At 42.2% G+C, this 13,536-nt stretch overlaps 2 protein-coding genes across 2 annotated transcripts; both read left to right on the top strand.

The window, feature by feature from the left end:
* Positions 1-1,529: 1,529 nt before the first annotated feature.
* On the top strand, positions 1,530-5,096 carry LOC134039860 (tsukushi-like). Its single transcript, XM_062485998.1, has 2 exons — positions 1,530-1,686; positions 3,296-5,096. Exons 1-2 carry the CDS (start codon positions 1,666-1,668, stop codon positions 4,343-4,345), a joined length of 1,071 nt encoding a protein of 356 aa, XP_062341982.1. The 5' UTR covers positions 1,530-1,665; the 3' UTR covers positions 4,346-5,096.
* An 817-nt stretch (positions 5,097-5,913) lies between these two features.
* acer3 (alkaline ceramidase 3) lies at positions 5,914-13,183 on the top strand. The gene is made up of 11 exons (XM_062485999.1): positions 5,914-6,069; positions 7,845-7,955; positions 8,089-8,141; positions 8,413-8,465; positions 8,791-8,872; positions 9,077-9,112; positions 10,027-10,085; positions 10,360-10,461; positions 10,717-10,821; positions 10,988-11,033; positions 11,144-13,183. The coding sequence occupies exons 1-11, from the start codon at positions 5,967-5,969 to the stop codon at positions 11,195-11,197; spliced, it is 804 nt and encodes a 267-aa protein (XP_062341983.1). The 5' UTR covers positions 5,914-5,966; the 3' UTR covers positions 11,198-13,183.
* The last annotated feature ends 353 nt before the right edge of the window (positions 13,184-13,536 follow it).

Raw genomic sequence — 13,536 nt, 5'->3', positions numbered from 1 at the left:
TTGTTCCTAGTGTGTTTTTATAGCCTACTTTTAAATGTAGTCGTCACATTACGTGACTGTTCTGTGCCACTGCTAGCTCGCTAGCCCAGCCTACAAACGACTGGTTGAGTGACCGGTGGCGTAACATGTATTCTACTGTAATCTTGCACTAGTAAAATCTTGCACTTACATAAATGTTGTGTAAAAGTGGTATTTTGATCGATATTGTGAGTACATTAACCCAAATCTGCACGCTTGGCCATGACTACAACAGTGACCTTAGAGAACTACAACTCTGTATTAACTTGTCTAACACGCCCCCGAGCGTGGTGTACTGTGGGAAGGCAAGCGATGCAGAGCGTTAAAAAACGCTGCAGTGTGAACGCACTGTTACAGTGCGTTCACACTGCAGCGGAGCGGGCGGCGCGCGGCGTCGGCTTCCAATTCATTTTCAATGAAACCAGGCGTTGACGCTCGCGTAGGGCATTGTGGGAAGGCGAGCGGAGCGGAGCGGAGCGTTGCAAGTTGGATTTTCTCAACTTTATGTAAATGAGGAGCGTGAAAACGCTAGCGTTGGCCAATCGGATTGGTTTCTTGTTTCTTGTAACGTAGCAACTGTTCGTCATGGTAAACATTTCTAGGTTTGACAATTTCAAGATGGAGGAGAAACTTTTCGTATGTGTCTGCACACCCAGTTCTGTTCAGAACAAAGTTACTAATGTGACGAGCCTGAATTTAAAGATTACATTAAACTAATAATGCATGGTGCATGGTTGCCGATGTCGTCATTGTTCCTAGTGTGTTTTTATAGCCTACTTTTAAATGTAGTCGTCACATTACGTGACTGTTCTGTGCCACTGCTAGCTCGCTAGCCCAGCCTACAAACGACTGGTTGAGTGACCGGTGGCGTAACATGTATTCTACTGTAATCTTGCACTAGTAAAATCTTGCACTTACATAAATGTTGTGTAAAAGTGGTATTTTGATCGATATTGTGAGTACATTAACACAAATCTGAGAACTGTAATAGTCTGTGAGGCTCTTAAAAACTACACTACATAACATGGCCAGCAGGGGTCAAATAGTCACCAGTTACACTGAGAGAGAGGGAGAGAGAAGTATGAGTGTAACCATGACCATAGAGTTTTAATATTGATGGAATCAATGTCGGCATCATATAAAACAAAAAACACAATACTGTAGAGTAATACTTGTGTTCCCACAGTCTTCCTCACCTAGGTATGCGCCCATGCATACGCATGAGACTACTCTCCCACACATACACACAAGATACTGTACACTCCTGAATCCTCTTGTTGGATAAAATGTTAATCCTCAAAGATAAAAAAAAACGTTGTCAGCTGCATCCTCTTCTTCACAGTATGTCTATGTCTACATTTAAATTAAATATCAATAGCGGACTTTTTTTTATCAACTTGACCAGTGTGTAGCTGGAACAGCAAACTACCTTGGCGCGTTTCCAATGTCGGTGATCAGAAAGAGATAGGGAGAAAAAATGGGCGGTACAACTACTGCTTGCGTGACGGAAGGACTGGCAGTATGGCAGTCCTGGCAGGGAAGCAGGCATACTCATGCTCAAATGTATCATTTTGAAACTCAAAATAGTGTTTAGGGATTGCCAGGAAATCTGTTTTAATAATCGGACATAAAGGTTTCTTAACAAAAATGTACAATTCGTCAAGAAAGGTGAGCACTCAACGCCACGAATAGGCTGCAACTTCTAATACTTTCCCCAAAAGGGTCCTCTTGCCGACATGCTGAATGTTATAATTTAGAACAGCGGGCATCCAACAGACATTGCCTACTTGAAGATACGCATTAGGCTATTGTTTCTATTGGAGTCCAGGGATGTGATTTTTAAAATATTTCAAACAGGATTTGCTGTAAAGTAATTATACTGTTTGAGACAAGGCAGAATGTTTGTTTTGAAGATGATTTCACAGCCTGTATTTTTTAAATCTATATTCGGCATATGTGATTTGACAGCAGAGTCCACCCGTTTGAAGTCCGTATCTCTATTAAAATTGATAAAAGTGAGAGTGGTCAAGAGAAAGTTAAGTGAGGTAATTGCACTTAGAAGTTGGTCTCTATTGTTTTGGTTACATTCACAGGCTTACCCTAACCATAACTCAAGGGTAGAATAAAGAGACCTACTTGTCATATTTAATTAGACACTGGTCTGTGGAGAAAAGATTAATAACAAAAATGCTGTAAACTCACTTTCAAGTACTATTACATAGTTGTGCTGTCAGTTTCTGATTCTGATTCCATACACTACTTTTGAAGAAGTAGTCTTTCTTTTTTGTACCCGTTTCCCTGAGCTGCTGATGCAGTCATTATCAGTGTCACCTGACTGTCACACACGCCACTTCTTCCTCTTTTATTCTTACAATTCTGCTGGCAAGTTTGTTTTTTGTATGCGTGTGTTTGGTCAGGACAAAAAGACAAGAGAAAGCCCAATTGTGTACAATGGTTTTTTGGCTTTCTAAACAAGTGTAGCGACTCTTGATATTTGGGTGACTTCATTGAGGTTACTGAGATCAGAAAAGGGTTGTTGTACAAGTTTATCCCGGGAATATCCTGTGCCAAGGTGTTGATTAGCCTGTACAGGGATTCACAAGCACACCTGGTGCCCCAGACTAGCCCCTGGGCAGGTATTTCTGCATGCAGCCACAGCTTGCACACGCCACAGCTGAGCTGTCTGAACACAGGTGGGACCAAATTAAACATGTCAGCAGGAAAACACACCACAGTGCAAGATAACTACTCAAAGCAACCATGCATTTGATGTCTGAAATAAAGAAACTGATCTTGTCTTTGAGACACAATCTATTTTCCAGATTAGATGTGTTGTGAGTTTTCGGAGGAAAACGTTAAAGTTTAAAAGAATGTTTTCCGGCATTCTTATTTTTAATATGAAGTGGATCATTTTCTTTGTCAGCACTTACATGGTGTATATTGACGATTTTTTTCTTCAGGTTGTTGCTTGAAAGTTGTCCCTTAGACTGCAGTATGATAGAAGCCTCATACATGGTGAATGAATGAACACAGAAACGCTTGTATGACTTGAAACCCCCCAAGTCAGGCCCTGCTTCTCCCACTGCCAATGTTGTTTACTTTGACCAAACACATATTACAATTTTGAGAAAACATTATCTCTCCGGAGTTCTTACTTCACTGGAAAATCTAATGATCACAAAGCATGAAAAAAAATTCAAACAAATTAGTTTTCTTTGAAAAACAAAAGCAGCGCATCAGTCAATTAATTGTGTTCTGTGTTTGTCCTCTTCTTCAGGGGGCCGTGTCTGTTCTACTGGGGGTGACCATGTGGCTCTGGGTGTTCCTCCATGCCTCTGCGCTGAAAAACTGCCACCCTGGTTGTCGCTGTAAAGTAGAGAACTTTGGCCTGTTTGACAGCTTCAGTCTGACCAGGGTAGACTGTAGTGGGGTGGGTGCAGGCCCGGTCCCCATCCCCATTCCTCTGGATACCTCTTCTCTGGACCTGTCCTCCAGCGCCATCAGCACCATCACTGCCTCCATGCTGTCTGGGCCAGGCTACACCACACTGGCCAGCCTAGACCTGAGCAACAACCTCATCTCCAGCCTGAATGGAAGCACCTTCTCCAGGCTGCGCTACCTGGAGACTCTGGACCTGAGCCACAACGCTCTGGAGGAGCTGGGACACGGCTGTTTCTCAGGCCTACCCCTCGCAGACGTGGACTTGAGCAGCAACAGGCTCAGGCAGGTCTGGCTGGATATCTTCACCAACAAGGGCCACGGAGGACCCATTCGTATCGATCTCTCCAACAACTTCCTGACCTCTGTCACGAGGGATCCAGTAAAGAATCCACCCAACATCCAGAGGCTCTGCCTGGCAAGGAACCGTTTGAACGCCGTGCCCCGGCTCCAAGGCCTCCCTCTCAGGTCGCTGAGCCTTGACACGAACCCCATCCCCAGGCTTGAGAGCGACAGCTTCACAGGCCTGAGGGATCTAACCCACCTGTCTCTCAGTGGGCTGTTTGAGCTGAAGACCATCCAACCACACAGCTTCAAAGACCTCTGTGGCCTGCAGGTTCTGGACCTGTCGCACAACAGCCATCTGGGCCCACTGAGCGAGGAGGTGTTTGGCGGTCTGGTGGCTTTGCAGGAGCTGAACCTGTCCAACTCTGGGGTGGTTTCCCTGCCCAGCAACATCCTCCACCTGCTGCCTGGCATCAGGAGCATTGTTCTTAGAGAGAAGGTGAACTGTTGGAAAACCCAGAGACAAGCTCAGTTTCACAGGCATATAGGACAATCTAACAGAGGGGAAGAGCTGACATGTGATGTTATAGGTATTGTTTTGTGAGGTTTTGTTTCTACCAAGTCGAAATGGCAATGGAATAACCCCTGAAAGGCAGATCAGATAAGACCATAACATAAAAGGTCAAATGTCCCAGCTCTATGGGGTATTCTGTCATGTCCTGACATATGTAGCCTATAGAGATGACATTGTATGTGATACAATGTCAGTGAGCAACTGTGGCCTTATGGAGATGCTTGGAGTCTCTTTTTAAGCAATGCGCTCATGATACACATCTCAGATAAAAGTTTATTGGTTTAAATCAAATCAGCAGATGGAGGAAGAAACAACCTAATATAACCTTGGGTGCCCTCTGCTTTCTCACTCCTAGAAAACCAACATCTTACTGATTGCTAAAACAGCTAAATGGCATTAAAAATGCATCAGGAGAATGTAACCCTCAGAACTACTGTATGTCAAAAATGCCGTTGATGAAATGCTAAGCATTCCTCTGATGTTTTGTTGACACATTTATCAGATGTTTAAACAGGACTGTCTGGTAGATTTTGATAAAATCTATGTTGTGTAAGTAAGTCTATGGAGGTAGACAATGAGGCTGGGTATATACCATTGACTAGACATGCACTTTACATATGACTTACCCAATGTGATCAAAGTAGAGAATTCTTATTTAACTGAAAATGAATACATTTCTGAAAACTCAATGTTGGGCCAAAGATTAAAAAATAAATAAATGTAAGTAACAATGTTCTTTGAGAGTTAAATATTGTAGTAGAGTACAGTTAATATAAGTGTGTGATTTTCTGCAGGCAGAAATGGTATACAGTATTTTGTAATAGCCTAATAATATTTCAGCATTTTTTTATTAATTGCATTTTGCATGCTATGTTTAATCTGTCATGTTTATAAATTTAATAAATGAATAAGGTATATCCAGAAAGTTTTTGTAATCTTCCTTTATACAACAAGCATTACCATGTTAATATTCACAATTAATGTTTTGCTCTTTAAATTAATGTTACACCCAGTAGGACATGTGTGGTGACTGCAACCAGCTGTCATGCTCAATTCAGTTCTAACTTATCTGAAATAAAAGGTTGTGTCAGACTGTTGCCTTTGGTAAGCAAACATGTTTGTTGACCATAATTGACCGATGTTAGTTAGACTCTCAATGGCATATGGCCTAAGATTGCAAAGTGATACCACAGTGACCTTGTGTACACATACAGGACCACTCATGAATGTAGCCTACTGACATGTAGGCTATGCTATGGATTTTTGTGATTCTAAAATCAAATACAGATATATAGGCTGCATCCAACCCTGCAGTTGAAATGGCAACAAATAGCAAAGGATGACAATTACATAATTGTATAACTTAGTGGTAGTGTCACTCAGATAAGATTAGCAGGCACAAAGTTTTAAGTCTTTAAGCATTATTTCTGCATCATTTTTTAGTAGGTTACATTTATTCACTTCGAACCTTTACTCGTCGAGCTAAAGTAAATCTGTCTGGATTGTCATTGCAATGACCTGTCTGACTCATGCCTTTCCTGCCCAATCTCACCCGCGCTGGGCTAAAGTTGCCTTGAGACTGGATAGGGCCGTAAATCCGCTATGATCAAGTCGCCTCCCTCACACTCTACCAGTCCGTTCATTTTCCATCATGGCTCCCTCGGTGGACAGGCTAGGATACTGGGGACGACCGACCTCAACTCTGGATTGGTGTGAGGAGAATTATGTCGTGTCGTTTTACATTGCAGAATTCTGTAAGTATGCTCGTTGATGAACGGCGTTTTGGTGATAATACCTGAATGCGTTTTACACGATTATGGATGTGTGCGGAGGGCCGTATCAGTGCAGCGTTCACACCAGGAGATGTTGACAGTCCCGCGTAGCATTGGACTTGCGACCCAGAGAAGCGTTTTTGCATCTTCAATTCAGAATAAATCAGTATGATTTAGAGACAGCGAATAAGAGCAATAGGATTCAGGATAAGTAGCCTACCAACACCACATACTTCTGGCTATGCTTTCTGCCATCTCGAGAAGCGTTGTCTGTCCGGTATAATTTCATATCCTAGGGCATCATTTTAATGCATATCTGGTTGCTGTTAGCATAGCCTACGCGCAGACTTTTCGACTGAATAATGCACAATTTGGCCTGTTGTTGTAAAAGACCATCTCTTTGTCGTCGGTGGACTCCTAGATTTAGATTAGCCTATAATGATACTGTACTTTCCATTGTGACAATTTACTTAGCTCTTAGCTCGGAAAGCCTTTGACTGATTTGAGCAGAATATTTTTGGGGGTGTTACATTCTCTAGTAGAGAGATAATTTAAAGAGATAAACATACTAATCTAAACCCTAAATGCTTCATATCGGACACAAGTTTTTGACATGACGTTATTAAGGATCAGAAGTCCTTGCAATCCTGTATGATATATCATACAGGTCGGCCTATATTCCGATCAGTAAACAATAGGGCACGTATTGTATGATAAGTAGCAAAAACATTGCAAAATAATTCTACACATTCTTCTACGAATATTCAGTTTCTTTTACATCAGACTGAATTGCACTTGACCCAAATCCAGCCCCAATACTAATGCATGAGCTGGTGTCTTCTTTCTGTCTTCACCGATTAAAAATGTATGGTTATGTATTTAAAACCTAAACATAGTTCACATCTACACCAAAAGCCACCCCACCCTCTCATTAGTCTGGGGTGCAGAACGATGTGAGTTTGGTGAATTATTTTTCTTTTAAATGGCAATACAGGTTAGACAACAAAAGTCAGGAATGTGCTGTTCAGTAAAAACTGATGTAGAAGACGAACAAAAAGAAAAGAGGCCACCATGATTTTTTACACTCATTGTTTGTATGGCATTCACTTGCCTTTGTATGCGTCTGATCTCAGTTTACAAAACCTTAACAGAGAATAACAATAGTGGCTGTTTGCTTGCTATGTTGTTGACACACATTTGGAAAACAGACTCCTCTGATCTACATGTTAGCAGTTGAAGCTAAGGAAACGGGAACTGGATAGCAGTAACATTTCAATCTTTGATATGTGATCCACACGTGTTGCGCCGAGCTACCACGTAGGCTACAAAAGATAAGTAAAGCCTTATCACGCTCATTTGTAACAAAGGTAAACTGCACTTTGGGTTCACACAGATATCTTATCTTTTTGGCGTCATCCAATGATCCAAAGATACCATCAGTAAAAAGGACAGCATGTTGTGGTTAGTTCTCATGCCACTGAAACTTCCAATGCAGAATTGAGTTTTCCTTTAGCCTCAGTTGGATGAACGGAAGTGCCACCAGCACTGTCCCAAATCATCTTGTAACCTGAGCCTTTAAGAAATATAAACCCAATTGTCCGTTTGAAATATTTGTCACACTCTCTTGTTACCCACCTATTCAGAAAAAGACACCTTGGAAGCATATCGAATGAGTCATTATAATAATGTATAACGACTCAATGTGTCGTGCGCTTCCTCTTCTGAGGCATGTTCTGGTGTTCTGGCTTGTCGTGCAGGGAACACGGTCAGCAACCTGATTATGATCCTCCCTCCCATCTGCGGCGCCATCCAAACCTTCAGAGATGGATTAGAGTTTCGCTACGTCTGCTCCTTTCTAGGACTGACAGGTAAACGTGCCTCCTACTGAGGAAATGTCAATACTCACACATGAGGTTTCTTGTATAGCCTAGTTGTAAACAGGGAGATACACATCTTTAATGCCTCTACTTCCTGTTTTGGTGACATCACTCTGTGTTCCAGCTGTGGGTGTTGGTTCCTGGTGCTTCCACATGACCCTGCAATATGAGATGCAGGTGGGGGGATTTATGGTCTCAAAAAACAGATCAGGGCTGGTCAGCATGTACCCAATATTGGATGACTGTGTTCTCAAAGTTGCATGGAGTGTGTCTTTTGGAGACAAAAACTGTGTGTCACACTAATGGTATGCAGAATGTACATTCAGACTTACACACATTTGCAGTGTAAAGGACAAATATAAACAAATCCCTTATGTGATCTTTGGGTCCTTATTCTATTGCACTGTACTGACTTTTCCATGGCACCGTGCTCTTTGTGCTTTGACAGTTACTAGATGAGTTGCCAATGATCTACAGCACCTGTGTCTTTGTCTACTGTCTGTAAGTGCTCACCATTCCTCCTTGATTTTTGTTATTGCACTCGAGTTGGAATCAAGCATCTCTCTCCAAAAACAGCCAAGCCCATTTCCCACTGCAAGTGAAATCAGTGTCAGGCCAAACAGAACAATGACTCATCCTATTGATCCATGCAAGATAAGGATAGGGTTTCATGTGTTTGATGCATCTGTGTTCCTGAGCGGTTCTGCCGATGACTCTATAACTGATTCATATTACAAGTTTCATGTTCCATCCTTTCAATTGGATATATATGCGTAATGGGAATCTGTTGTCCAGCCAAGCCAAGTCATTCATGTTTCTCTTGCAGATATGAGTGCTTCAAGCAGGAACATACCATCAGTCTATTACTCATCACTTTGTTGTTGATCTTCAGTGTCTTAGTCAGTGTGGTAAGTCTCATATTATCCTAATTATTGTGGCGTTCCAGCACTGTCATTTTTCGATCCTAGTTCCCTGAAAGGAAATAATATTTACAACAAACATTTCCAAATCTGAAACTTTGCTGAATAAACACTGACTGACATACTGACATACTGAAATACTGATTGCTCCTGCTGTTCACACACTCTTGACACATTGTTCCATTGTTTTAGGTCTATTTACAATGGAAGGAGCCAGTCTTTCACCAGGTAAGGGACTGCATTAACCGTTGTGTTATCTATTCAGTGTGCATACTCTTTGTTTGCTATCAGGGTTCGGTGTATCAGTCAATATTTTCCCTCTGGAAACAATGTACCGTGCGGATATGAGGTCCTGTTTCTGATCGCCATTAGCTTTTATATGGTTTAATACCGTGTCTGATAACCATGCTGCGGTTGTGGCTTTCTCCTAGCTGTGAGTGACCTTTGCTGCTGTTTGCTTGAGAAACAGTATCAATAGGCCCAGAAAAGGGATTGTGTGACCAGTCCATTAAAACACCCGGTCCAGGTCCCATTCAAGACCCTCTGGTGCCGAGTTGTGTCTAGAGTTTGGGCTCCAGACTAGTGTTACTGTGAAGGGGCAGAGAGTGTTGAGATGGGTTTTGTCACGCTCCCTAACAACACTCCGCAAAGTGACAATGCTGCCTTTGTTTACTCTCCACAGCCCTCTCTGCTTACTAATGGCACTGTTTATGTTGGCGCGCCTTTAACTACAAACACCACCGTTACAAACTCGTCCGCTTGCTCCACTGTCACTTCTGTTGGTCTGCCGTCGACTGAGTACTGGAAGGAGACGGGTCCAACTGACTTCTGCCCAGTAGAAGTTGTGGGAATGCACAGAGTTTCTGTAATCGCATAATATACTTGGATACATGGCTATAATACACCAAGTGGCTTATATGGATATTTTTTGAATGGTTTGAACATCACAATAGATGCACTCAGTGGTGGCTGTATGCTTGCCCCATCTAGTGGTTTGATATTGTCGTTACACTCTTGTGAAGAGGTCCATTTCTTCATGTCTCATTTGACCTGTGCTGTGACACTGTTTTTGGTTGAGTTTGTTGCTTGGAATATCCACATCTGACTGATTTTCAACCGTTTTTTGTTTGTTGTACGCACAGGTTATGTATGGTGCACTTGTAGCCTGCCTAGTGATACGTTCTATCTTCATAGTGACATGGTAAGTGTCCCTAAACAAGATGGTTGGTTACGTTCAGGAGATGACATCTGATTGACAATGCCATCATGTACATTGATAGCGTCAATCAAAGAAGATCAACAAAGTTTGAAAAATAAATCACTTTGACGCTTTCATGTTTCAAAGCTAAAATAAAAACTATTTTAAAATGTCCGGACTGTCATTGCAATGGCCTGTTCCACTGCTTTTTATATCCTCACCTGTGCTATGGATGTAGCCTGGTGAAATCATGGAATATGATGTGTTCTGTTTGCAGGGTGTACCCATGGCTCAAGCCTCTCTGCTACACCTCACTAAGTGTCTTCCTTCTGGGGTTTTTGTTGTGGAACATAGACAACCTCTTATGTGACTCACTGAGGTAGATGCACTATTCCCCGTTCTCACAGACATTATTCAAACATCAGTGTTTAGCTGGGATTATGTCATCAGCTTGTTCATTCCATTTTGATGAATAATTATTTCATTTCTGAAATAATGTCAAGTATTGTTTACCTAAATCGAGTCCATCCCAAAACCGTTGACAGTGTATTGATTCCATAGTACATTGGGATATATTTTTCCGGTCGGTTCTGCCATCAATTATTTTTTGATTACCATTTTCCTTGTCTTCCAGAGCCACTAGACATAGTCTGCCCACTGGTGTTGGGACAGTCACACAGTTCCACGCCTGGTGGCATATCCTCACAGGCCTGGGGTCCTACCTACACATCCTGCTCAGGTGAGAAAACAGAAATTCTCCCCCAGCACCAGCTACAAACCAGAATTGTAATGTTTACGTGTCATGGCACTGGCACTGGTTTGCTTTTCATTCTTTCGATTGACTTGCTTGACGGCGTTAACGCACTGCACCACTGAAAATGTCGCATGATCTTATCCCCACACAGCCTGCAGATCAGGTCAACCTACCTCAAGCACAGACCAAAAGTAAAGGTAAGTGCTTTTCCCAATCGGATTCTAATGCTGTATTTTTCACGGTTAAATGTGTGCATGATGCTGCAGTATGAAACCCACCCCCTCATACTTGTGGAACATGTGCTCAGTTTCTATGTGGGGTGTGGCCGACACTGCACGTGGATCTCCAGAAGACAAGCTGAAGGGACAAGGGGACAGAAGATGGTGACAGTCAGGCGTCACCCACACACAGGGACCTAACCATCGCCCCCTCCCTCTGCTGCTTCGAGGTCCCACACCCTGAGACCGATCGGGCAGCCATGATGCTGGGGACCCTTCAGTGCCTCACTGGAAGGATCCGCCAAGTGCAGTATAGCCAACGAGAGCTGAGATGAAGCGGAAACCATTTTGTCATTCTCACCAATCAAAGTAGTAGATCAAAGATCATTTCGATTTTTCATGGTGTTGTTGTCGCGCACATATTTTTTTTATTGCAACTGTAACGTGCAGTACCCTGTCAAAACTACAGGGGGTGGGGTGGGGGGGGGGGCGCGCTGGTGAACATGTTACAATATTAATGCTTTCTTGATTATGGCCAGGAAAACAAAAAAGAAATGTGGGATTTGACAGAAATATGAAACACATGCACATCTGTATTAACATTTAATGTAAAACATGGATATTCAGGAACAATACAATGCCATAGGGTCTTAGGGTTTTAAATTGCTTAGTTAACTATTTACTACCTAAATTCATATATCCCTCTCCAATAGGTTGGAGGGTAGTCAATGTCTGTTGGTTACAAATGGGACTGAAACCGAGCAAGCAGGATATGGGGGTTATGTGAGTAGAGTAGTTAAGATCTCCACTGCTGGGTCTTTTTTAGCACAGATTTACTCATTGACTTGAATTGCATTTCTTTAATGTATAAACCAGACTGAATCTGCATTAGACTTGTAAATGTTGCTCTGCGATGTATTACATGTTAGTGTCATGTTTTTTTAATGTTTTACCCTGAGTATTAACTCATTGAAGGGAGATGACACAACTTCATCCAAGGATTGTAACACTGTTATGTGGCTGGGATCTTTGACAGGTTCAACCATAGTGTTTGTGTTTAGCACAAGGCAACAGGGTCATTCAAGTGCTTTACCAAAGCACACTTTGGTTTGACATTTTTTCTGACGTGAAGAAGGCCTACCTGGAATATTATTCAACTACAGTATATCTGCATAAGCTGCCAAAGAGAAGTGTTTTCTCTTACTAGGGAGTCAGGTGGCTGAGCGGTGAGGGAATCGGGCTAGTAATCCAAAGGTTGCCAGTTCGATTCCCGGTCATGCCAACTGACATTGTGTCCTTGGGCAAGGCACTTCACCCTACTTGCCTCGGGGGAATGTCCCTGTACTTACTGTAAGTCGCTCTGGATAAGAGCGTCTGCTAAATGACTAAATGTACTACCACCACTGTTCTTTTAAACATTACTCTCCATGGGAAGAACTGGAGGATGGGAGTTGTAGTTTTGGATGTGCCAGTTGAAATGTATTCTATAAAATGTTATTGGATTATTGTCACAATGTTATCAAGGAGGCCTGTTGAAGTCATTTGAAAATGTGCATGTCATGTAAAAGTAAACAAATCTACTGATGTATATTAATCAATATACATCAGGGTAACAAACCTAATATTGTCCCATAATATCACACTTATTTTGCATCATTTAAAAATATATATATTTGTATGTTTACTGTTCCTGCATATCACTGCAATGATTTGCGATGCTATCTCATTGGTTGCCACTAGAGGGAGCAGATTGGCATTAACATTCAGGTTATTAGTGTTCGATACTTCAATGTAAACATGTTATCACGTTGGTGTAGATTTTAGACTCGAACAATAGACTGGGACAGTAAAGTAGCATGTGTGTCATGAATGCAGAGTCACTGGGCTACTGAACAGGAACCTCTACTGATGTTTATGGATCAGCTACAGGCCTTGAATGCTGACACGTCAAGCACAACATGGCATTAATGTGGAAATTACAATGTATTGAACTACTGTACTGTTTTTCGGAAATGTCTGCAAAGTTAATGTGGGGAAACAGTGGTCAATAAGGGTGCCTTATTTTTTCCTTTGTAGTGTACTCCGAGTTGCCTTGAAGTTCATGATAAATTAAACCCATTGTAAATCAACCGTCTTGTCTTTTTAAAATTTGATTACCTCTAGTTGTTGGATGTTCTTTTTTTCTTCCATTACCTGTAGACGTGAATTGTGCGCACAGACGATAATTTAAGTACATTTGGAAGGAATCTTCTTGAGATTGACAGAGTCTGGCGTGCAGGATATCTTCAGGACGAGGCTGCAGATTCCTAGTAACATCTCCAGGGATGGTATAATGGTGGTGGGGAAGGGTATACACTGGGGAGTCAGGTGGCTGAGCGGTTAAAGAATCGGGCTAGTAATCAGAAGGTTGCTGGTTCGATTCCCGGCCGTGCCCAAATGACATTGTGTCCTTGGGCAAGGCACTTCACCCTACTTGCCTCGG

This window comes from Osmerus eperlanus, chromosome 19 (genome assembly GCF_963692335.1).
Source record: "Osmerus eperlanus chromosome 19, fOsmEpe2.1, whole genome shotgun sequence".
NCBI classification, from domain to species: Eukaryota; Metazoa; Chordata; class Actinopteri; order Osmeriformes; family Osmeridae; genus Osmerus; species Osmerus eperlanus.
This window is presented reverse-complemented; position numbering and strand designations above follow the sequence as displayed.

Excerpts from the sequence above, each read along its gene's own strand:
- acer3 (XM_062485999.1), top strand. The coding sequence starts at position 5,967 with ATGGCTCCCTCGGTGGACAGGCTAGGATACTGGGGACGACCGACCTCA. Across the intron at positions 7,956-8,088 it reads CTCCTTTCTAGGACTGACAG|CTGTGGGTGTTGGTTCCTGG; the intron begins GTAAACGTGCCT and ends TCTGTGTTCCAG. Across the intron at positions 8,142-8,412 it reads CCCTGCAATATGAGATGCAG|TTACTAGATGAGTTGCCAAT; the intron begins GTGGGGGGATTT and ends GTGCTTTGACAG.
- LOC134039860 (XM_062485998.1), top strand. The coding sequence starts at position 1,666 with ATGTACAATTCGTCAAGAAAG. Across the intron at positions 1,687-3,295 it reads TGTACAATTCGTCAAGAAAG|GGGGCCGTGTCTGTTCTACT; the intron begins GTGAGCACTCAA and ends CCTCTTCTTCAG.